Genomic DNA, 26,662 nt, shown 5'->3' with positions numbered 1-26,662 from the left:
GATATCATTATAGTTCCAAAGTGTATAAATATAAATAAATAATTAATTACTATTACTGTAACTTTTGTGAGATACACCGTAAAACTACTAGCCAAATGCAATGATTTTTCACAATGAAGGATGTAAACTGAGAGCTATTAGACGTTTCAAAAAGCAACTAGTGTCGCGAGGGAGGAGTCGTAAGGGGTTCGTCTATCCATGGACCTCGCTCCAACGCCCTGGAGGCTCTGAACCAGCTGAAAGTGCCGGTGGATATGAAGCTATAATCTTGGCTAGAACAACGTCGGCGAGTTGGCATCATCCCATGAACCTTTCTCTTTTAACCCCAATCAGTAATTTCTGTCTTTTTATATTAGCCTATAATCTATAAACGTTTCAATACTAATCAAAACGTTTAAAACCGTTTAAAAAGTTTGAAAGTTAACCACAAAATAACTAGTACAGTTTAGAAAACTAGTTATATCAAGAGTTACATAAAGATTTAGGTTATTTATTTTTGAATTCAGACAGATAAAACGAACCATTGACAAACAATAACTTCCAGTTTTAATGTCATAGAAACGAATAACGGTACTAGTTTTGGCAATTTTCAACCATCTGTAAATTTGAAAATAAATAACTCCGAAACGTGTGATCAGATTTTTATTCGATATAGTGTTTTATTAAATAAGTGTAAATGGGGAAAACTCAAAGTGGTTCCACTACACCCGGCGTTTAAAAGAAATTTTACCACACTAATAGGTGGCATTTAAAATTGTATACCATTCAAAGTATATAATTAGTATAATATGAGAATATATACTACTCAATATAGTATATTAGTAATCTATATCGACCTCATACTATGAGACATTCGGGCACCCGCTCGACCCAGGTTTGGTCTGGAAAAGTTCCAACATATAAGCAAAACCGATGTATAATTGCCTCAAATTTACATTCAATTCCATAGACAAATGTAGCTTTCACCGCCGCTCTCAGGACAAAAAGCCAATGTGAAATAATATCGTACCCGTATTTGAAATGTTAAACGTAAATAAAAGATGGTAGATGGCTGCAACGTAATCACCAATAATAAGGATAATTTGTGTTGTAAATGTTAAAATTATAACAAGCATTAGGAAATTTTACATGAATTAAATTGATAGATAATGTATAAGTTTTAAAGAAGTTACTGAAAAGTTTTGTTAACATACAGTAATATGTAGTTGAAGTTAATTATTTTTTAATGGGTTTTTAGTAATTCATCCCATGAACAAGTTATAGAATATCGCTGGGATTAAACGTTTATTTACATTTCTGTTGAATCAAAGCGTTTTACAATCTTACCTCTAGAAGGAGTTCATAAGTTAAATATTGACTCCAGTATTAGGTTTGGTTATGCCTTGTATAATAACCATCCATCCTGTTCTCTACAAATTCATACTTAAAGTTAAAATATTATAAATATGATGAAATAAAGTGTCCTCTTACTTGAAATTCATTTTATTTTATAGAGATTTCAGGATTAACTTTCAATAGAACTATACTTATTAGGTATCCAAAAGGGCCTTCTTATTATCGTGCCCTTGTCTGGGCATATGCCCGTTTACTCACTTTTGTGAGATTTGTAACTCTTGTTAGAAAGTTAAAACAAACTAAACACTTGCAAATAGGTACTTGGTTTTGTTGGTTGCCACATGTTCCAAGGAATAATCCTATCGTTTTTGAGGTCAAAATGTCAAGGGACAGTACGTACTTCTGTGTTGATAACTCTTGATGACTTTTTGACTTGAGACTTGGTTCATAAAAGAATCCTATTAATTTTGGAGGAAAGCGTAGTCCTTCCTTCTGAGCGATAACTCTTTATTTATGTTATGTAAGATTCCTCGATACTCTGTTCAGTTTATTATTACTATTATAATAATAATAATTATTATTATTATGTGCCCGAATAATGTTTTACACCAAATCATGTAATAACTCTGCAACACATAATATCCGGTCATTAGACATGTTCATCCTTTCACTGCCTCGTCTATCAGTTGTATAAGTTTTATTTTGTTCTCTTAGGACAAGAAGCTGTGAAACCTCTCTCATTAACCTTAATCTTAAAAGAGCCTTTGTGCTTGCTCCTGGAGTGACGAGATATTCAGGATAGGTAAGGTGGGGGGGGATCGTTTCCTGTCGAGATCCATGAGGAAGGATGCTGGCACTATACCACAGTCATGTGACCAAGGAAGAAGGGGAAGCCACGTACCAGCCTCTGCAGTCAAGGCGGGCAAGGGTAGCACTCCTTATGTTTAGGCCAGTAACTGCCTTTAACATTCAGGGAGCCCCACAAACTCCAACAGTCATCCTATGCAATAGACCAGACCTATCGACCTACCCCTGGACTCCAATATCTCGACATGAGTGTTAGTCACACACCTCTTTTGGATATTTTTCTGTACCTAGTGTATGTTCAACTGGAAGGTATAAACCAGCTAGGATTGAACCCTCCTTGTTTGAGTTACTATAAAAACATATAGGCAAAAAGTTTTAAACCTTTTAAGATTGTATTTGCAATGTACAGATTATTTGTGACAATCTTCCGAAATTTAACTAACGTGGTGTAACACCCCCCCTCAATTGTTTGTGCAATAGCGTTTAAAAAAATACACTTTTAAAATTTTCTAGACCCCACCAAATATAAAAATCAATATTTATTCAAAAATAAAAAAATATTTCCCATAATAATGGTGATGGTGATGTTTGATCCACAAATTTAGTGAAACAACTGTTGAAAGAATTAGCTACAAACATGAATTACTCATCGCAAAACAGAGACAAATTATTTGTGACAATAATGTAAATACAATATGTAAAACCCTTTATTGTTTAATCTGTAAATGTTACTGCGCGATTTAAAACAATAGTAATAAACAACCGGAAATCCATTGTAACCGCAAGCGGTTCGCATTAAGTGCTAGAAAACGGCGAGAATACGAGCACCGCAGGGCTGGGACACAATCTGCAACTCTTAATAAGTGCAAGTGGTGCCCTCCAGCGTCCTTTGTTACAGTTTCTTTCAACAAACCTGAGCTGGTCTTATTGTTTCTGCATTTCCGCACCCACACTGGGCAAAGAGTTGTTCCGTATCCACCACTGTTCATCTTTCTATGTAATCTCAACTTTAAAATTTTTATTATTCTCACATACACGAATGACGGTGGTTACACTCAATCTTTGTTTGTTAACACTGTGTTATTGTATTAAATAGCCGGAGGAATTCCCTTAAACTTTTTGTTTCCTACCCATATTTTTCACACAGTCAACACAAATAACAAAATTACACCATTAAACTTTTATATATTTTGTATATATATATATATATATATATATATATATATATATATATATATATATCACGATAAGGATTTCAACGGGAGACGACAACATAGAATGTTTTGATTTTTTATAATAGATTCCAAAACTCAAATTCACGCGCTAGCTTGCTTGTATCACGTAACGTCCATAATTTTATTAAGATAAATATAATTTTATGGCCAGCGAAATTTCAAAACACGTCAAATACATAAAGCCGATTTTGAAAATGTTTGGCATTTAGTTGTGCCTAGTTTTTCACTAATCAGTGCGGCTTCCTAAAGTTCCCAATATTTCGCCTGTTTACCGAAAGCAAAAAAAGTACCTAACCGCTCAATGAATAATAATAAATACAAACGCTCCTTTATCTCATTAATTACACAAAAACTGAAAAAACTATAACTGCCTCTAGGCATTATAATCTTTTAAAAAAGATTGGAAATTAATCTTTTTTAAAACTAAAATTTAATTTACATCACAATTCAGTGGATATGTTTATGTTGATGGTATAATATCTATAAAATTTTGGCTCGTACGTGTTTTATAAAGCTATCCAAATAAACTTGTTGCTTTTTTAATTATTTTAAGATTTTATTTCAATCAATCATGAAGTGTAATATTTGTTTGAAAAGAAAATTTATTTATAAAATGTTACTATTAAGTATATGATTTTAGCTAACATGTGAACAATGTGAATTCGTGTGTTTGTGAATTCTATTATCGTTTCAAACCTTCCATCGTCAATAACAAACTTTGAGTTATTTCGAATGCCATCAACTATTCTGGTATAAAATTTCTCTTTAAAATAAGATTCCGTTACAATTTCTAATAAAAATGCAACCGAAATCTCGGTTAAAGTTTTGACATTCTAAACTATTAGTATTATATGGCAAGGAAAACAGTGAAATCCAATGCCAGATTTGTTAAAGAAGGACGATTTTGGTACTTTAATTATTTAACAGAATTGAACATTTATTTCCCTCGTGATATTAAGTTTTACCCTTTAAGTTACGAAAGTTAAATACAAACTTTCAATCCAGTTATATTAGTAGAGACCATAGAAAACAAACTTTATGCAAAAACGTTACGCAAAGTAACCACTTTACTAAATTGTGTTCTCATTTTGAGAATATTGCGTGTATCATTCCTCAGCCCTGTGTAGGTCGTTGGTCGTTGCTCGTCGGTCGTTGGTCACATTCAACTGTCGTTAGTCCAGCCATAACCGCTATCAGCAGGCGCAATGACGCCATGTTATCTCCTGCCACCTGTTTTCAACAGTTGTCATCACGTTACAACGGGTTTTGATTAACGAAACGGTGGCGTTGATGTTGAACATTCTGTCGGAATTGCCAAATACAGCTGAGGAAACATTTTTATACGTTCACGATAGCTTAAAACCGTATTTTCCCTTATAAAAAGATATATTTTCTTCTTTTTACGGTTAAATAAAGATACATCAGTCCAAACAGTAAATTTCAGCCACTAACTGAAAGTGTGCATGGAGACATGTAGGAGTGATTTGATAACGTTTACATTGTGTTAAAATAGCTTTAAGAACATAAAATGGGAGTGCCGATGGCCGAATGGTCTAAGACGGACTTTGAGTCTGAGTTAGTCTAGGTTGCACTTTTTATCAGTACCATCGACCTTGTACTGTATCGAAAGATCCTCACACAGGTTAGTAGCCCATGAGGACGGGCAGAATAAGGCATAAAAGGAGATCGGCTTCTCCTTTATTTAAAAAAAGAAAGAAAAAAGTATAACATGTAAATGGATTTCTGATTATGAATAAAACAACGTTTTTACAAACTATATTATGAAGCAGTTGCATCAAAAATATTCAGTTACCTATCATTATGCTTTCTCAACACCTGCCTGCTTCTAATTATACATAATACTGAAACCATCAGTGATTTGGTTTATGAATAGTATAATAAAAAATAAATTTCAATTATTAGTTATAATCTAATAATTTTGTTGTATGAAAAAGTTATTTGCAAATTTTTAAAGATTAGCATGAGATAGAAAGTTTGTTGTAATATGGCATCCATCACAATGAGTTTTATGTGCCAGTTGGAGAATTAAAGCTATTAATAGTACAAACTAACTGTTTTGCACCACAATTCTATAAAAATAATTGTTATTGTCTTTCAATCGAAAGAAAAGTTTTTAGGGTTCGTTTTGAAATTTGAAACCTATCTTTCATATACATTGCAACACTAACTCAATTACATGTTTAATGAAACAAAAGTACTTGATTTGTAACTTTGTATTAGCTCAAATAAGCGTCGAATTAAATCAATATAATTCTACTAAATATAGATTTAGAAATATGGTGATAGTGTTTATGACACAAAAGTACTTGATTTGTAACTTTGCATTAGCTCAAATAAGCGTCGAATTAAATCAATATAATTCTACTAAATATAGATTTAGAAATATGGTGATAGTGTTTATGACACAAAAGTACTTGATTTGTAACTTTGTATTAGCTCAAATAAGCGTCGAATTAAATCAATATAATTCTACTAAATATAGATTTAGAAATATGGTGATAGTGTTTATGACACAAAAGTACTTGATTTGTAACTTTGTATTAGCTCAAATAAGCGTCGAATTAAATCAATATAATTCTACTAAATATAGATTTAGAAATATGGTGATAGTGTTTAATGAAACAAAAGTACTTGATTTGTAACTTTGCATTAGCTCAAATAAGCGTCGAATTAAATCAATATAATTCTACTAAATATAGATTTAGAAATATGGTGATAGTGTTTATGACACAAAAGTACTTGATTTGTAACTTTGCATTAGCTCAAAGTAAGCGTCGAATTAAATCAATATAATTCTACTAAATATAGATTTAGAAATATGGTGATAGTGTTTATGACACAAAAGTACTTGATTTGTAACTTTGCATTAGCTCAAATAAGCGTCGAATTAAATCAATATAATTCTACTAAATATAGATTTAGAAATATGGTGATAGTGTTTATGACACAAAAGTACTTGATTTGTAACTTTGTATTAGCTCAAATAAGCGTCGAATTAAATCAATATAATTCTACTAAATATAGATTTAAAAATATGGTGATAGTGTTTATGACACAAAAGCATGACAATGTTCCGTTTGAATTCATATGTATTCATATTCATGCATTAAACCTTAGATTTCTAATTTTAACTTTCCATGTCGTACACAGAATACAGGTGTTGTATGAAAGTAAGAAAGTTGGAAGAAGTCAACAGAGAATTGCTCTTAAAACTTTTAATTTTTTAGCACACATTTATAGAAAAAGCTTCATATGAAATGATACCAATACACCTGAAATCAATGCCAAATTATAATCATTTACCACTACAATCATGACACCTATACTACCTATTTACTAGACACCTTAACAAGAGTTACATAATCGAAAATGTCAGTGATCTGCTCTAACCAGACATTACCCTAAAACATTCACGAAATTGAAATTACACTCTTAGTTTAGGTATAAGAAACGCAAGAAGAACAATTGGAGGATAAGACAAAATGGTTGTAGAAAGGGTAGCAGCATATATTTGCAGGAAATCCAATGATAAGTGCATTACATTCAATATCGCATTGATTCCAAGCGATTGAATTTCCATATGTCAGGGAATGGACAAGTTTATCACCGATGCTGTGAAGTAACTCCAGTTTGGAGATTGTTTATTTAAATCGGATTCTTTTATTTGAAATAGTCAAACGGACGGGTCTCAGAAGCATAATTTAGAAACTATTGTATTTTACTAAAGTACGTAAAATGTATTGAAGTTAGTAATATCCGATTAAGTTGTTATGTATTATGATTGTTACATGGTGACTTTTATAAAATATTAAATGCAAAAAATCTAAGTACTCCGCAGTGAACTTTGTGAACTGAGTTAGGTGGAAGATATATATATATATATATTATATATATATATATTATATATATATATATATATATATATTTTATGTTTTTTTAAATAATTTGCATTAAGAACTGATGGAGCATTACTCTCAAGCGTTTCCATTTTTAATATAACCGTAATTACTTTTTACGATTCTATTAAATTGTATTTGGTTGTATTTGGTTAAATTGTATCTGTCACATATGCGTTTTAAATAACCAAACTAACATTGTGATCGGAAGACCAAAATACCTGTCAAATGACTTTTGTTTACCATTTATTAAAATGTGTATAAGTGGCAATATAGCCTAATTTAATTTTCAATAAACATTAAATCACAAAAAGTACTTGCTTCGCCGGGACTCGAACCCCGGATCTCTCACTTGCCGGTGAAATGTGCATAACCATTACACCTCCACAGAGCCCTTACTTATTACGATTCAATTATACTTGTTATTTGGCCGTATCTGTCACATATGCGTTTAAATAACCAAATTAACATATGATCGAAAGACCAAATACCTGTCAAATGACTTTTGTTTACATTTATTAAATTTGTATAAGTGGCTAATAGCCTAATTTATACAAGGTATTGAGTCCTTCGTAAATATTTCCTTCGTCGGGAATGAGAAACTGAACTATGGCGCTGGAAATATATTACACCGAAAATAGATTACAAGAGCTGGAATATAAGTAGTTTATTTTTAAGTAGAGCAATTTTTTTTAGACTTATGGATATCATTTTCTTCATTAGGGCAATGAGGCAAACACGGTTTGTGGTATCGCGAAATATAATTAATTACAACCAGAAAATGCGCCTATACAAGCCAAATTTGATATATAAGAGTTATTTTCCCCCTCAACCTCTGATCGTTTAAGTATGAACACCGAATAATATGAACACTGATCGTATACCTACTTACTGTTTGAAAAATAATTCATAGAGGACCATCCTATTACATCATAAGTGCTTTGACAAAGTAGGCTAGTGGAATGATTTTAAAACCCCGCTTTCGAATGCCGTAAGATAAACAGCTAGTAATTTTATAATACACTACTTGTTATCCAGACAGGGTCAGATCAGTCAATATTCCCCTGCTAGATAACATCAAAGGGATATAGCTTGAAATGTAGGAAAATTAAATAAAATCATCCTCTCAGAATCATTCAAAGGAAAGGAAAAGATTTACAGGTGGCTGCCATATCTAATTTCCAAACTAGATGCATCATTGTAGTTTTTAATTTGCGTAAGAAAGACTGATGGAGCAATTTTTCTTAGCGTTTGCATTTTAATATAATCGTAACACTTTCAACATTTAGATTCTCCATAGTCTCTTAAAAACTTACAAGGACAAATTTGTATACAAAATATTTTTGTTAAAACGTAATACTTTATCTAGTAAAAAATTATTCCGAAATTATTTCTGTGAAACGTATTCACTTTTAATATATTACAATTTTATACTTCTATAACTGTAAACGGCCACCATCTTGTTATCAAAAGTTATCAACCACCTCAAAAGTTATCAAAAAGTAAGAAAACAATTCATTTTGCTTTAAAATTGTAATAGATGTTTCATACTTTTATGTAGTTTATGAAAAATCCGAGATAACAATGTTTAAAAAGTGGGAATGACCGACATCTTGCAACGCTGTATTGGTTATGACTGTCTACTTGAATATCAAGATAACGTCTAATCTTGCCTCTATACTGAGTTTAATCTAAATCCTTTAAAAACTACTTCCATATTCCATCACTTCCATATTTTTTTAAAAAACTGGAAGAAACAATCATTATTGTAAATGTTATTTTGCGCAAAAGTGCACAATAATTGCATTTAATTAACTTTCCTTTTCTAAATTTTGAATCCTTAGAGATATAAAAAAAATGATAAGGATGAAAAGTTGTTTTGTTATTAATTTTTTTATTATTTATTGTTTTGGGTTTATATTGGGAAATTAGTTCGGTTACAACTTTTGTTCGAATTCGAATGACCACCATCTTAAAATTATTAATACAGACTGGCAATCCAAGCTTTGTGAAAGTACTGCATTAGTATTTTATTTTAAAAATAACCGCAGTTAACGTGTTCACAAGCTCGCGTTATATTGCATAACCTCACGCACGCGCGCACAAGAGTCGCTTTTTGTGTTGATGTGTTTGTGCATCGGTATTTTATAAACTGTTCAATGGATTTTCAGGAATGTTTTTACTGTTGTCTTCTTTATGAACAGAGCAGGTTCCTAGGTAGGATAATTAAATATTTTAGTCATAGAAAGTCAGAGAAAAGTTTGTTTAATGCAAAAAATCTAAAATTATTTTGAGCGCGTTCGTTGTTAATACTTACTAAACTTACTAAAAAAATAATTGTACTGCGGATTTTCACAATTCAAAAAGTCCTACAAAAAAAGTACGTGGTGCATTTTAAAGATATATCCAAAAAATAAACCCCATCCTTTTTCACAACAAATCACATTTCTTTTTACAGTTTACATTTTTATTAGCATTTCCGAACCTATTTTTTCAATGAAAGTATCCATACAAATGTATTAGGATACACATATATTAGGTCAAATTACTCATCAAACAAATAATTACGATCAATATTTTGGTATATAGGTATTACGTTTTAAGTCCGCGTGTCTTGGTTGCGTGACTTATGACACGGCATCATACCAGACTTCAATGCGAAGTATAATAACGAAATCCAAGATTGACTATCTTTAACTAAAGTTAAGTAAAACCGATTAGTAGAGTTATTACCTTAGTATACTTTTAGATACTTTAATTTAGCAGTTATTGTTATTTTATTGTGGGATTAAAAATGCGTATTCGCCGCACGCATACATACATGTCGCGTGATCCCGCACCTCCACGCATTATCACGCGGTACTCTGCGTGTCAACTCTTGCGTAAATAGCAAAAGTTCGAGACGCGCCAGCCTCATTTGCTGCGATGATTTGTACAGTACTAAGCTACATGGCACTTGGAGTTATGTTTTTTCCGTTCCATGTACCTGTACATGACTGTGCTTATTTCTATTGTTTTGGCGTTGGTGTGGTTGATAGTGTTCATAGAAAATAAGATTTTTAATCGAGTTTAGTTTTCGATTTGGTTTTCTATTTTGCGTTCAATTTGGCTCGTTCTTTTTTTTTCGGCTTTCTTGTTTGGTACCTACCTACATTGGTTGATTTTCTAGATTGGTTGGCTGGACTATATACGTAGATTTCTAAAAGTTGTCGGGTCATTGTCATAAAGTAGAATTTTTGTTTTGAGGCGATAACAAATAATCGTAAACATATTTTTCTGAAAATAAGTTAAAAAAGGTTTAAGTAAATATAAACTTTCCATATGGCGTCTTAAAAAATTACTAGGTATGCATTTCGTAAAATAGTAGTTACCTAATGTGTTTTCTTTTTTGTAACGAAAAAATATATTGGTTAAGTTTGTAAATGTAAAAACCATTTTGTTTTTCAACTGATCAAAATTGTGAAGATAAAAATAAATTATTGTTTATGATTGAATATATATATTGGACCTGAGTGAAGCCGGACCGTATCGCTAGGTTATATATAAATTGATTGTAATATGGCGCTCGTAAACCACTTTATGAACTATTAAAATTTCAAATGTAAATACTATCTAAATACCATAAACATATCCATAAATTCATATATAATCTTGAGCTATTCTTACACTTATTTTTTCCGAACTCCTTGTAGACCAATCTTTATTTGATACGAAGAATCAATAACTACCTTAAAACAATATCTTAAGTCCAGTATTAATTTACTAAGTGTTGTACTAAGACAAGAATACTAAACCATCTAGAAAAGGACCTATATTGTAAATGTTTTAAACTTTAAACCAGCGCAATTGTTATAGGTGCAGTAATGATGTACCTAGTTTTATTGCTTTACCTGTAATCAGGAATTATCAAGCACACGTGGGAGTTTTTTAACACTGTATATAATCAACGTATGTATATTATGAATATTTTATAAAACATTTTTTTTGCATTATTCGGCATTGTTTATTTGTCTTTCTTTTCCATTTTAATTTGCCGAGTAAGATACGAAATTTCCGCAATAAAAAAAGTTGTCTAATAAGTATTTAGATAAATCCTTATATTAGATTATAAACTATGTTCTGTCCAGGTGCTGCCCGGGCTGTACGTAGGCAACTATCGTGACTCCAAAGACGCGTCGCAGCTCGACCGCTTCAACATCACGCACATCGTCGCTATCCATGACGCCGCCCGCAAACTGCACTCGGTAAGTAATAAACAGAAGCAAACAGAAATGTGGACATTTTCAAGTAAAAAGGAAATAAAAAAGCTTCTTAACATTCATTAATAATAAAAAAATACATTCTACTCTGGTTTTAAAAATTATTCGCATTTCAAAATTATTCTATATTATTGAATTCCACTCATAAAGTAATAGAAATTTAAAGTATAGACATTTTGTATGATTTAACGAACTAATAAATAGATTATTTTTAATGAAATAATGATTTATTCCACAGCTGTTCACATTTCTACAAAACTAGGAATGATGCCTAACCACAGCTTTTAGTAATATTGGTAGGTATTTATAATGTTTACAAACAAAATGTAATTAATGTTAGTCCAGTCCTATGATGAACATGGTAAATAGATGAATAATGCCGGCTGAAATGTTCCGACAATGTGCCTATAACTACAAGGAAACTCGCCTATATACAAGTTAATAACTACGGAGATAAGACTTCTGGTGTGGTCTAAAATTACTTTACAATGTATAGGTTTGATAACATATCAGAACGAAACAGCTCTACAAGTCTTAATGAACACATAAGCTTATGTATTATGATGGTGACTTTTGTGAGGTATAATATGGTTCCAATGCGTAATTAGGTAATAAAGATTTAGAGGTACTTAACGTTTAAAAATATACTTTTAGTGACTAACAAAATTTTATTAGATTGCAATAAACAGTCTATTTGTATTATAACGTGTATATTTACATGTAAACGTATAATGATATTTCTACATCAACATCATTTCCACTCATAATGTAAAACAGGCGCAAAAGTTTGAAAGGAAAGAGATGCTTATTTGGAGATATGTTTAGCTCTTTATATAGCATCTAATTTAAGTGCAGACGCGCCTGAATGTATTCCAAACAGATTCAGATATCGATGTACAACTTTCACCATACTTATTAAAATACTTTTCTGGATTATTTGGAGAGTAAACAAATTCCTCCCTTTTCAAGGGGGGGAAGAACGGGGTAACTATAAATTTTCAATTTGCAACTCCTATTTGTGATCATGTCCGTTTAAAGGTGTATGAAAAGGAAACACAATAACACTAAGAAAAAATCTCTACCACGTTTCTAGCAAAAAGGCTGTTCGAAAACATTTTCACATTCCACGTTGGCGCAATTGGCGTTTGGCACGTTGTAAGCTATATTTCATAATACAGCTACATAAATTTTCAATCTATGTATAAATATCAGTTCTTTGTTAAAAAAAAAAACACGCATCTATTTCAGATTTCTCAAATCGACCATAGTTACAAATCTCCACTCAAGGCTACAATTCCAATAAGTACATCTAATTTATGTATGTATGGAATAGTTATAGGCACTTCAAAATGCTGTTCAAACCTTAAGGTAGTCTTCGGGGGTTTGGAAAACAGTTAAACAGTTCTTGTTGTAGGGATGGTATTACAAAGTTGGGAATTCTCTAATATCTATATAAATTAATTCTTTTAGTTTATGTGTTAAAGAAGGGTTTATTTTTTATAAAACTACTAGCTAAATACCCGTGCTTTGCTACGGGATCAAAACATAAACATGTTACAATTAGTTTGTTATATGTACTGAATGCTGTAATATGATTACAGCCGTTACTATTTTTAAGTTTATCGTCTTAAAACGTACCTGTGCACGATATTTTTGAGTGACCCTCCGCCTTGCAGAATCATCAGACTGTCAGAAGAGCTTATTCAAGAGCGGAGCACGTTCGTGGGAGAAACAGAGACACGTTTGAAATGCACTTCTGCTATGTTAAACGATTCCCCTTGAGCTCTTTTTATTGTTATGTACAGACAGAGTTGGACATGACTGCAGAGACTTTTAATTTGAAACTGATAATCTACAGGATTCCTGGTCATACAGCGTATTAATACAGCTTTACCTGTTCCACAGCCAGTGAATATGGTGGCCTGTATGATAATTCGGTGCAAACTTTTAACTTTGTGCCATTGCACAGCTGAGGGTTAAAGTTCCTAGTAAATACCAAATGTTGACATATACAGTCAAACCTGGTTAATTCTAGCATTTTTAATTTGAGGTTTCGACAGAATGGAATGACGTTTATCCGAATCTCCTGACATTCTAGTTCAAAAAGGTAGGAGTACGCCATACCACCTGTCCAGAATTTGCTGACCTAGCATGAAAAATGTTAAGTCTATAACTCATTTTATTCTCAATATGTCCTACGGACAGAAAAAAAGAACAACATTTTTACATACTGCTGGCAAATGAAAGATAAATCATGTCAGCATACTAAGTAAGAGGATTCGATGACACTCGGCCAGATTCCATAGGTGGTCATGCACCGTCACAAAACTCACTCTTGCCTTTGTAGAAATAAAGTTTCAAGCACAACTTAAAGTCCACAGATGACATTTTCTAAATATTTTGCTACGTGATGCACAGTTTTTGTTCATTAACTTAAATTTCACAGCAGTGTATAACAAATGTCCACATACGAAGTCACTAGCTTAATTATTTGGGTAATTATTTTGTATGTACGACTATACGCGACATGTTAAATGTGATATGATTATTACTACTTTACTCCTTCCTCTTCAGCTTTAGTTATCTAGAAGCTGCCGCGAGATGACCGCTGAAACCTGCGTTCTATACTCAACTGACGAGATAATAATAACATTGAAACAGCTAAGAAATCTGTAACGTCATGAAACACTATTGTCAAGCAACCCTTATCGGACCCAAGCTACTCAGCGAACACGTGAAGTATCACTGTGTACAGCGCACCTCAGACATTGGTGGTTTAAGTGTTCACAACCACAAATACTGATAACAGAAACGATGGTGTAGAGCGACGTCATAAACGCCGTCTGTTCAATGATTAAATGATTAACCATAAAAGTATGAACCATGGCCGAATAGCTCTAAACTCTAGCTGTAGACAAAATGACATAAACACAAGATAAGCTAGCACTTTTAGTGTGACTGGCTAAACTGGAAATTTGAACGGGTTCCAATGTTTGGGCTCGTCAAACGCTTATGGTGAGAGGACTTCGTGTGCCCTTTTGGGCCCCTCCGGCCACAAAAAGTCTGTGCTAAGCTAAAGTTCTTATTTGCTTTTGTTTTGGCACGAATGAGAGACACATACAGCCGATGGTCTGGAAGCGTCACGCGCGCGCACACACTTTGTTGTAGTATATTATATGTTTTAACTCTGTATATGGCTGTTATATCAACGTTTGAGTTCTATAAATATGTTGCTTTATATATTTTATTACAAATAATAATAATAATAATTTACTGCTTTTGAATTTGTACATGTTGACAAACTGAGCTCCTGCCTGATAAGGCAAACATAAATGGCCAGTGTATCCCAGTTCGGTAGTTATCCCTGCCTCTGGTCTCATAAGAGTGTACATCAATACCTCTAATGTGATCGCATTTTGATCTGAAAAATAGAGACGTCTCTAAAATGGAGAGGCTGGGTAATGTCAACAAGTTTAGATGTCTGAATGCTGGTCTGGACGGCTCTCTCCATTTTAGTTTTGCAATTATTCGAACGGGTTTTTCTGGAGTGCAAGTAAACACTCTACAAAGAGGTGTGTTTGCATAACCTTTCCAATAAACTACTCCGTATGATCGGTGGGGGTATATCAATCCATAATACGCCGTCATCAGTACCTGAGTTGGGCAGTATTTAGATAACTGCCTCAAAACATAAATGCCTGAGAACAATTTTGAATATACGTTGTCTACATTACTACCCAATTTCAGTCCTCGATCAAGGTGTATTCCAAGTAATTTAGTCGGGTAGACTTCTTCAGTCTCCACAAACATCACTGTCACTGTCTTTGATATGAGACAGCTGGCCGCAAACGAAATTGGACAAACACCGATTTTGACGAGTTTGTTTTAAGATTGTGCTCATTGAAATGTTGAATCAAGTTGTTAGCACAGCAAGTGTTGTAATTTCAAGTTCTGTGTTTGATTTTTCTTTTAAACAGAGGTGTGTCTTCGGCATGCTGAACTATTCGTCCTTGGTACAAAGATGAGCCAGCGTAGTTGACGTACAATACAAAGAGTAGCGAACTAATATAGCATATGTATCGTATAAATCCTCTTGTTTTATACACCATTGCAAAGGAGTGATATATATTTGAATTCTTTAACTTCAAAACGTGCATTTTGTAGTGATGTATAAAAACATAAGGTAAATAAAAACACACAGATTGAGGATAGATTCTCAAAATTATGTATGGAGTGATGCCTTCAATGGTAATGAACGTATTCAGAATTTTGTTTTATTTGAGCATCGTGAAATATATTGCAAATTTAACTAAATGACAAATATGATGTATGAGTAATCTTAATAATAATTATTTGTATAGTGTGAGAATTTAAATGCTTTTTCCATATATTCCTTATCTCCACTAAATGGCCATATCTGGCCAGATATGAACATGGATATCTAGTCAGTTGTGAGACTCTCAATATATGGCCATATCTGGTATATCTAGCCAAATATAGGATTCTATATCTGGCCATATCTGGCCAGGTAAATTATACCAAGCCATATCTGGATTTTAATATAGCCATTTCTGGCTCGTGTTAGATATTTTCATAGGTGAACATCCAAAGTTCTTTGATGTCTCTACTAGCATAACACCCTCGTGGTTGTATCATAGCCCTCGGCTGAGAGTTTGACGATAGGAAGGCTCTAAAATCAGATAAATCTGACAAACCGCAACTTATCTTTACGAACCCAGCGATATAATTGGCAAATTCCCCGCGTCTTGCCAGTACAGATTTCCTAACTGTTTCGATCGTATTATGATCTCATCAGGTGAGTATCGAATGCATGTTTTAGGGTTCATCTTATAACAGCTTCTAGATTTAATTGGAGCTCAAGGGAAAGGAGTAGGAGTAGTAATAATAAGTTAAACATTGATTGACACTTCCCAACAATTAATGAGTAACCCCTCACTATGTGAGACACTATCCTAGTGGTATGATTGCTCGTGCTATTTTAGAAGTTTATTTATCTTGCAATTTTTATGTTCCATCATGGTTTCCAATAATACCAATTTAAAAAGTATCAAATTAATTTATTTATTGAATAATAGTTTTTTTATCAAATGTCTTTCTAACAACTACAAATAAATAATATGCACAATAATTTATATGTGTAGGCTCTTGACTCTTAATTCTATAAATCCTAGGAATATATTCGTAATTTTGGGAGCACAGCGATACGAATTGACTCAAGAAAATGGCAATTCCGTCCTTTATTAGTGTTTTTATTAACATAATTAAGTTCCTTTTTATTATAATAAACTAATTGTATTATACTTATTTATAAATGACTTAATATTATAATAGTAATTGGTTCGTATTACGTATAATTATTCGTAATATTATGTAAAGTATTAAAGTAACCAGCTATCAAGAAAATGTCACGAAAGTTTGTTCATGACAAGGAGGAAATTCGTAAATCACGTTCAGTGCAATAGGCAGGTTGCGGAAGTGCATCAAGTATTTACCGTAATACGTTCTACCTACGTCATTACTTTCCCATCTGGTTAACCCCCGTCTTCACCCCCTCTCATCACCCGACCCTCATCCCCGTAACATGTTGCTCCCAATTGTGCTCTGTAACTTTATAAAAAATATCCCAACACTGTTGTTTTATATAATTTTCCTCCTTTACACGTAAACATAGATAATATGCACGTTCACAATTAAGTACTTAAAACTTTATAAGTACTGCATTATTTTTAATCCAATGGCATTCTAGATATCGTGCGAAAAACGTAAGAACAACGTGTAATTTTGTATAATTTATACTGTTACTTACTTGATTTACTCATTGTAAGCGAGACATCTCCTCTAAATGGGCCATAAAAGGTTAAAATGTATTTCATATACTATAGTTAAGGTATGAAATATGCAAGGTATTCATATTGCACTTTGCAATCGCATGTTATGCAGTTTAAAAAACGGCAAGGTGATACAGTCTGGCGATGTAAAACACATTGTAAGAAATGCTGTATCATAAAAACTGTGCTGCCTATCTTTGTAATGATGAAAAATTCTTAAAACTGAAAACAGAAGCATCATTTGAAGCATGGTTGACTTTATTAAAAGGAGGTTAACAGTCATAAATTAACAGAACATTGTATAAATTAGCAATAATTTAAAAATTATTTATGTTCCCCTATGTAGCTCGTGTATTATGCCACAAATAGTAGATGTGATATGCAAGACTAAATGGAAAATCCACGAAACGATGTTTGTAGAAATATAAAGTTGAATATGGTATTCTTGATTTTAGATATATGCTTGTAAAAACCTGATAGTGTGACTAATGTATTGATTGGAGTGAATAGTTATGTACTACCTTCAAACACTAAAACTTCACTCTTGAAACTTCACACAATGGCTGTAAGTAATTTCTAAAAAAAACATGAGCTTTGTTAGTAGCAAACAGTTAGAAACTGTGTTTATAACATGTTTGCTTATATATTATAAAGCAAATATATGTATATGAGCTATATTTATCAATACTTCTTACCTTGATTGTAATAAGACACCCATCAACACTTCGCATTATGGTGGTTTTGGATTCTGATGGTAATTTTCACCATAACATATCAGGAAACTCTCATAAAAGTAATTATAATAGGTAGAGTTTTATATAAGTCATCTATAAATTACTAAACCTTCAAAAAAGTGCATAAAATTTCAAAATTGGAGGGTTAAAGTGTCTGTAACTTCATAATTGAACCGTATTAAATTGTATTGGTGTGAAAATTATAAACACCGTAACGACACAATATATCGGTATAGACAGATATTGCGTGCAGATCGCGTAAATGATTTTTAATTTTACTGACGCCTTATTGCAATAGTTGTCATTAGCCTTCATCAAGTATAGCATCGCCATTATAGACCTTTTATTTCGATATATCGAAAAACAATAGGTGTTTTCTTCAGATTTATCTGTTTGGTCACTATTTGTGTGTTTTACATAATTGAAAAACATGTGATTGTTTACGATCAAGAAGAGAAAATTTCCTTTGTAAAACGCTTAGCGGAACATGCAGTAAGTATAAAGATTCAGAAGGTTAGGTTAGAAGATAAATAATTGTTAATCATAAAATCCCTATTAAAACCACATATTTGTGCTTAGTATATATGGAACTTTACTAATTTGCAATATTAAAAAATATATGATCAGGCAACCAAAGGGACTGTAAAAGTTTGTCTGTAATTTAAAGTTTAACGAGTTGGTCGCTGTCAATATATGTAGGTCCTGTAAAGACATACGATAATATTATGTTCTGTAATAGTGCTTGTGGAAGAGCTGTCAGTATTTTATTTTAATCCCCTATTAGAAATCATTTTGTGCGTTTTCCCTCCTCTTGAAAAAGTATCTATTCTAAACTGAAAATTTAAATGATACTAAAATAAGCCTTTTTAAATATACAGTCAAAAAGCGTTATTATTTTATTTTACATTTCCATGGACATACTTGAAAGAAAAGTTGTGAAGGGAAAGTTGTGTAAAGTATAATAGGTTTATAAGTTATCTTGTAAGCCATAATTGGTTCAAAAGATATCTTTTAACAACACAACTAACAAGTAAAATCTTAGTTCAAGAATACACGTGCTACTTGTCCCATGGAACTTTACTCGTGTAAAGTATAATAGGTTTAAAAGTTATCCTGTAAGCCATAATTGGTTCAAAAGATATCTTTTAACAACACAACTAACAAGTAAAATCTTAGTTCAAGAATACATGCGTTACTTGTCCCATTGAACTTTACTCTTGTTGAGAATTGTAGGAATTAACGACCAGAGAATAGTTCTACAATTGCGATAATTAACATTTAATGTTCAACTTTATCTTGTGTATTTCACAAACATGTTCATGAAAAGTTGTATAACTTCGGAGATATAAAAAGGAAACGATAAAGAAAAAAATATTTATTTATACTAATGGTAAATTTACTACAGTACTCTAAATGTTCAATATAACTTAATCATGGATATGTTATGCATTTAAATAAATCCAATAGCAACAAATTTCTTTTCATTTAAATCATAAAACCAAAGTAGAAATGAAATCATGCCCTAAAAATTTAAAATGTCTACGGCCCATACAGGGAAATAATTTACATTGTAAATTATAAACTATTTGAAGGTCAACAAAGAACCTATTGCCTTAAATTTTATTCTTATTCGTATTGAATAACTGAATATCCTAACGGGCAATCGAGAATACTACGCGACTTTCAATTGCGAAAACATATTCACCAAAATTAAATTTCATTTCGTTGAGAAAATCCAATAATTTCCCATTAAAACATTCACTAGAGCCTTCAAGGCACCGGTGTGAGCGAACCTGTGGAAATGTGGAGTATTATTCGCACAAGGCACAGGGCGTGTTACACATTGCTTACAAACTTAATTTTCAATCTATTAGCATAACTATATAATAAATAGTCTCAAAATGGCGAATTTCTAACAATGCTTTGACGGAAATTTCGTTTTATAAGCATACATATTGATAGTGCGTATGTTATGCGTTTGTTATGTTATGTCAAACTATGTTATGTGTTTGTTATGTTATGTCAAACTATGTTATGTGTTTGTTATGTTATGTCAAACTATGTTATGTCAAACTATGTTATAACTGTGGACTGAACGAAAGGTCGGTTTCCGTGAAATTCTGACGATTCTTCGCTCACCTCGACAACCGGGCATGTACATTGTTGCTGTATAATGTAAGCAACGCCTAAAATGAAACTAGGATAACGTTCTGCGTCCTGCATTAGAAAATAAACACTTGTTTACCTTGTTTTTTAAAGACAAAGGGTACATTATAGTGGAATATGTAAACATAAACATTTTTATACTAAATTGCATAGAACAAGACAGTTGAAATATACAAATTAAAACCATTTAAAACATCATTCCAATGGGATAATTGTTCTGTACAACTTAACTCGATAAGATAAACCTCAACAAAGACCTGTAGTTTCTTTATTATGACTTTAACTAATTTTTGCTACAGTGATTACGAAAGAGTCATCAATCATTATTGACAAGAGTGTTTGTAGTTCATCGCATGCATCGTGAGTTTCTGAAGTGAAATATTGTGTACCACAAACTGCATGGACAGTTATAATTATTTACACAAAACATGTTGAAACCATCACGCATACATATCCATCACACACGTCACGGTACAGAGCGTGTAGGGAGCCATTGGTGAGGGGGTGGACGATTGGGAGGAGGGGGTTTATATTGGAGGTCAACTTAGGGTTGGCACTAAAGTTTCATGCTTAGGCCATGATCAATTCTGGAATGTCTCGGATTTCATAATCCACAGTTTGAGTCTAATTTGCGGTTTCCGTGACATTAACCGATGGTGGATTTGTCGCGTTTCATTGTTTCCAAGTGGAAGGGTTCGATAAACTCACACGAAGGTAGTGGCTATTACCAGAAGTGGCCACACAAGTGGCTTTCCACAGAAATACACAATTTATGATGTTATCTGGAGCGGCGAAACTGCGCCTGATTGATTTGATCCTCTTTTTGCTGTTTATTTATTTCCTTTCAACGGCAACACTATTTATTACAATATAGTAACACGACAAACTATAGACTGATAAATTTATAACAATGTACAAAATAAATAGCTGAGCTATGGGTAACATATAACAAATAATTAGGTAACAAATTCCCTTCTCCCCTCCCCCCAAAAAAAAACAATCAAACAAAAAATAGAACCACCTTTGATAGTAAAAGACGTGTATTTGAATTTTGAACGTAATAGAGGTCAAGCACTGACTCTACAATAAAAAAGAGAGGCCATATCAATTCAACTAAAACTTCACAAACTTGTTTTTTGAACTAAACTTTTTACAACCATCAATACCAACCATTTTCAGGTTTATTTTTTGAAAATGATTTTTAGAACAACTTAAAACTGCTACCAAACATTACCACTAAATTCCAGGAGGTAGATTTTGTGACAGGTGAAATATTAATAACTAACTTCTTATGGGATTATATGTAAACAATATCTTTAAAAACCTTTGAGATACAAACACATTGTTCTGTACCGAAAACTTGGAAAATGGTATAAGTATTCCATAACAATTTATATTTTCCCTCCAGCTCCATAAATAATAGAGTTATGTATTTTGTAACAACCATAACCATATTGAAATTAAATGGCATAACAAAGTGGGCAGTTTGTGGATAGGCTATTAATAATATATATTTTTATACCAAATTTTGAACTAGTTTCAGCTTTTCTTTTACCTATTCTTGATTATTGAAAAGTTCTTATGGGATTTCCATGTAATCGATAGATCAAAAACCGTCCAGGATACGAACGGTCTGCAAGATTCTTCCAGCTCAGTCGGAAGAAGTATATAGACTTTGTGACAGCTTAAATATTAATAATTTATATTAATAATTATCATTTAAATGAATCGATATCTTAAAACTTTTTTATATACAAAAGCACCTTGTATTGGGCGTTAACTAAATTCGGGGGTAACAGAAATTACATCATTTATTGAATTCGGAAATTATATTTGCCTTGTGAAGTAAAAAATTGCTAATGCTTACTTTCTGAAAATGTCCTTCAATGCAACTTTGCTTCAAGTGTACCAAACTTTATTCAGCACCCATAGATATCAGTAATAATTATAAACTTAGGTGAGTTATAAAGATACCAAGAGGATAGGCGTAGGTTGTAAGTTAAATTTATAAGAAAGGTTAGCCTAATATTGCATTAGAAATCAAGATAGTAAATTAGACACGGATATTAGTTCAACTGGGTTTTAAATAGTACAGCGTTTTGATACAGATTTGAGTGAAATTTGTGGCTCAACGGTAGAGATAAGATTTAATGGTCCTTTGCTGTAGAAGACGTTATCCCGGTATTTGAATGTGGCATAACGTTTGAACTAAGACATCTATTTCAGCCGTTATAGGTCTTTTACGAAGGTCTGTATGGAAAAATTGGCAAAATATGACTTTGTGTTATACTTTGTGAACGTGTTCCATGTTGACTACTGAAGATACGGCATAGCACTGAAAATGAATTGTAGATCAATACACAATTTTAAGTCAACCAAACCATTTTCAGTTATCCACATTTTTTATCATATCACATTCGCCCGATATTTATTTCATGCAATGTAAACAATCGGATGGTTACATTACAAAACGCTTTATTATCAAGCGATTATTGGATGAAAGGCAAATATTAAAACTATTACTGCATTGAAGTTCTTGAAAGGGGATCATTGGCGATTCAACCGGAATGATATTTTGGATAATGTATGAAGTGAAACATTGAGTGAGAGCCTGTTTTATGAGGAGTAGGTCAACCCCTACCCCTCAAACCCCTTAACCCCCATACCCCCTACCACCACCCCCTTTCACCGACGGGAGTACATGACTAGGGGCGAACTGTTCATCCGCTTGATGCTATTGCAAATGTTCTATTTGACCTCCCGTCATCACTCTCTTTGACTGAAGTTAAAAATATTTCGTTTTCCCTCTCCAAATATTCAAAATTATGGTTATATGTATATAGTTATATTGATTCTGTTTTATACCTCAGACATAATACCGATTCAAGAGTGGAAATTGGATGATCGTCATTAAAGCATTTAATAGGTTGACACAATTTTTGTTCTGTCTGCCGGGAGGATGTATGAGTTTCTTTTCTGCATGAAGTATGTCTGCCTATCTGACCGCAGGAAATATCGATAATAAAAGGAGATATAGAGTTTAAATTTTGCATCCAACCTTAGCGGTGCCTATGCGTGACACATAGTGTGTCATACCTTTCAATAGAAAACTAACTGTATACAATTTCTAAGAATTGATACAGCTAATATATGAAGAGAACAGAGCTCTTTCGATCAAGAATTAGAATACCTGCCTTGCAGATTTATGCTCAGCAAAACTTTTTAAAGTGACACGTATTGTAGGGGTTTAATCAGCCCACATTTTGTATAGATTGAGGCTAGGGGGATATTGCGCCAAATCAAATAGGATTGAATTTCTAGGCTTCCAATAATGGCTGTCAGAATTATTGAAAAGTAGAACAACGGAGAGTCTTACACGTACTCTATTCTTTCACAAAGTTGTGATTTACTACAATTCGGTTGGATGAAAATTAATCAGCAAATCTTTGTTATTTTTCCCTGCCCAAACATGTTTGAGCTAAGCATGAACTCAAAAAGTTTTTTATTCGGGCAGGAGCATTTAACCCTATTTAAAAACCTTCTTAACATAATTGATTGGTAAGTAATCCAAAATATCCCTTCAAAGTAAATAATCTGCAAACTTACGCAACCAACACAACTGCAAATAAACAACTTAAAATTATAAGGCACGTGTTACTTGAATGAATGTGCATGTGGATTAAAGTACATACAAAAAGATTATATTTGTTTTTTCTACCAGTCGGTGAAATCAGTCTTTGAATCCTTAAAGTACACAAAATTCTATACATTTATAGCAGTCCAAGTGTAAATATGTTGGGAGGTAGCAAAATGCATAAAAATGTAAATGATAAATTAATCCCTACAAGCTGAAACAGCTCAAACATTGACGTTCAGCTTGTACAGTAATGTTTGTTGTTTATTATCCTGACAGTAGTTAATGAATATTCGTTTACATATAATTTACGTTGTGGAAAATAGTAGAATTATTCAAAATGGTCAACCTTTGTGTCAGTACAATACTCGATCATGTGTTTATGGAAAATATGATAAACGTAAAAGAATATTGTTTATAAGGTCGTTATTATTTGATATGGTCAGTATAATACTGAGCCATATGAGTAAAAATACAAATTTAATCTGACAAACTTGAGAAAACGTAAGATAATAAATTCTACTTATTGGGCATGTATTGTACAACACGCTTAGTTTTTATAATAAACTTCACGATAAACTTAACATTTTAAATGATCAAGAACATTATTACTTTATTGATCATGGTAAAATTTATATCACAAAATCTGTGTATAAAATTTGTTCAATTTAATCACTCATAAATTTATTAAATTTGATTAAACTACTTCAACGTCATCTTTAAAGGTATTAGAAGAAAATACTCGTAATATAAATCTAAAAGTTATAATTTATTGACTGAGCGTTAGCCGTCTGTATGTCGACACGATATCTCAAGACTAAATCTACGTATTGACTTGAAACTTTGCATGAAACTTTATTTCTATATCATAACTCTATAGCTCGATGATGGTACATGTCACTCGATTGGATTTGGCTGAGCGTTAGCGAAAATTTTGACACTGGTCTCACGGGTAAACATAAAAGAATCAAATAGAATAAAAAATATATAAAGAGGTTATACACTCTTATGGCGTTAAAAATGTAGGGTAAATTTCGGAACCTTCGATACTCCATTGTATAAGTTTATTTATATAAGGAAGTTAGAATTCAGGATGGTGCATCTCCGTTCATGGGATTTGACTGAGCATTAGCAAAGCCAGGGTGATATCTGAACTCTCCCACTCCTCCCCTCCACCCTTCTCTCTCCCCCATCCCTCCCTCACTCCCTCTCACTCTCTCTCCATCTCCCCCTCCATCTCTGTCCCTCCCTCTATTACTACTACTTCCCCTCCCCCTCCCTCTCTCTCCCCCTCTCAATCTCTCTATCTCTTCCCTGTCCCCCTCCCCTTCATCACTCTCTTTTTCTCTCTGCATAGTTCATATTAGCAATAATATATTATTTCGTCTATACTATTTCCTAGAGAGTTAAGTTATATAAATATATCTCTTCTCTCTCTGCCCCCCTCTCTCGGCCTCCCTCCTTCCTCCCCTCTCAATCCCTCTCCCTCCCTCCCTCTCCCTCACTCTCACTCCCTCCCTCTCTCTCCCTCCCTCTCTATCCCTCTCCCCTCATCTCTCTCTCTCTCTGCATAGTTTATATTAGCAATAATATATTTCGTCAGCAATACAAACAATAGCAGATATTGGAAAAAATAATTTCATAGAAATTATAGTTATGATATAAATAATTAAATATGCCCCATGAAAATCCAAAATATATCTAATTTTGAGACACAATCGATTTGAAAAAAAGATCGATCATATTCAGTACTATGTATGAATAATTGATATATTGAATTAATTAATTAACTAACTGTCTTTAGTCAATATAGTAGTCAACGGATAGATGAGAGGTAGTCTTCATCCTTAATATCACTTAAATTCAAAAATTACATAAAACGGAGTCAAATTGTTAGCGCATGAAGCATTTGAAAAAAAAGAACTTGACTTAATGTTACTACAATTTTACGTGAGGTTGAGTGGTACTCCGCCTCTTTAAAAAAGGCATTTTTCATTTTATTTCATTTTTTCTACAAACCACAATTGTGACATGGATAATACCACTACAAATAAACTTTTTTTCATTTATTGAATGAAAATAATAAAATTTTGGATCTCGATGTACTTATTTCTCTATTTAGTGGAAATGATAATCTCAGTCTTGATTCTTATGGCCGAACATAACCGTGTATAAAACATAATCCAATAAATAATGCTATATCATTAAAATATGTATATACAACCTGTACATATAATTGAATTGTTTCCGGTTTTATCGATTTTTGTATTTCTTGCAACAAACACAGCACATAAATAGAGCAGAGATAAACAGATTTAAACAGTTGGTAGCAAAGATCAGTAAGTTTATTATTTGTACATCATGTTTCCAAAAACAGAAATTATGACACATTTATGCAGTCATTACTTTGAAATAAGTTGCTTTCAGGAGAGTTACATAATCCAAAATTTAATTGAAATTAATTTAGAGGAAGCTATTGAAATGTGTAAGTGGTTTTGGTTGAAAAAACTTCCCATCAATTGATAACGAATTGGGAGATTTGGAGATTTGCTTGTTTTATTGAACAAAGAGTGAACAACGATGAACGGAGCAGAGACGAGCCTGTCACAGTCAGGACTTCTCTCTCATCCCCTAATGAGGCTCTTGACTCGAGGGCTGCTTTTAGCTGCCGTCATTTGTCGGTCCGAGCATAGCGTCGCGACGGTGCGCTGCTCAGCGTCTTCCAG

General features: G+C 32.7%; 1 protein-coding gene across 1 annotated transcript in view; it reads left to right on the top strand.

Moving 5' to 3' along the window:
- The window catches only part of LOC124354169 (dual specificity protein phosphatase 22-B-like), a 185,208-nt gene that overhangs the window by 87,111 nt on the left and 71,435 nt on the right, over window positions 1–26,662 (top strand). Inside the window, exon 2 of the mRNA XM_046804429.1 lies at window positions 11,422–11,538. Coding sequence (XP_046660385.1) covers window positions 11,422–11,538 — 117 coding nt within the window. The remainder of the gene's footprint in view (window positions 1–11,421; window positions 11,539–26,662) is intronic.

This window comes from Homalodisca vitripennis, chromosome 2 (genome assembly GCF_021130785.1).
Source record: "Homalodisca vitripennis isolate AUS2020 chromosome 2, UT_GWSS_2.1, whole genome shotgun sequence".
NCBI classification, from domain to species: Eukaryota; Metazoa; Arthropoda; class Insecta; order Hemiptera; family Cicadellidae; genus Homalodisca; species Homalodisca vitripennis.
This window is presented reverse-complemented; position numbering and strand designations above follow the sequence as displayed.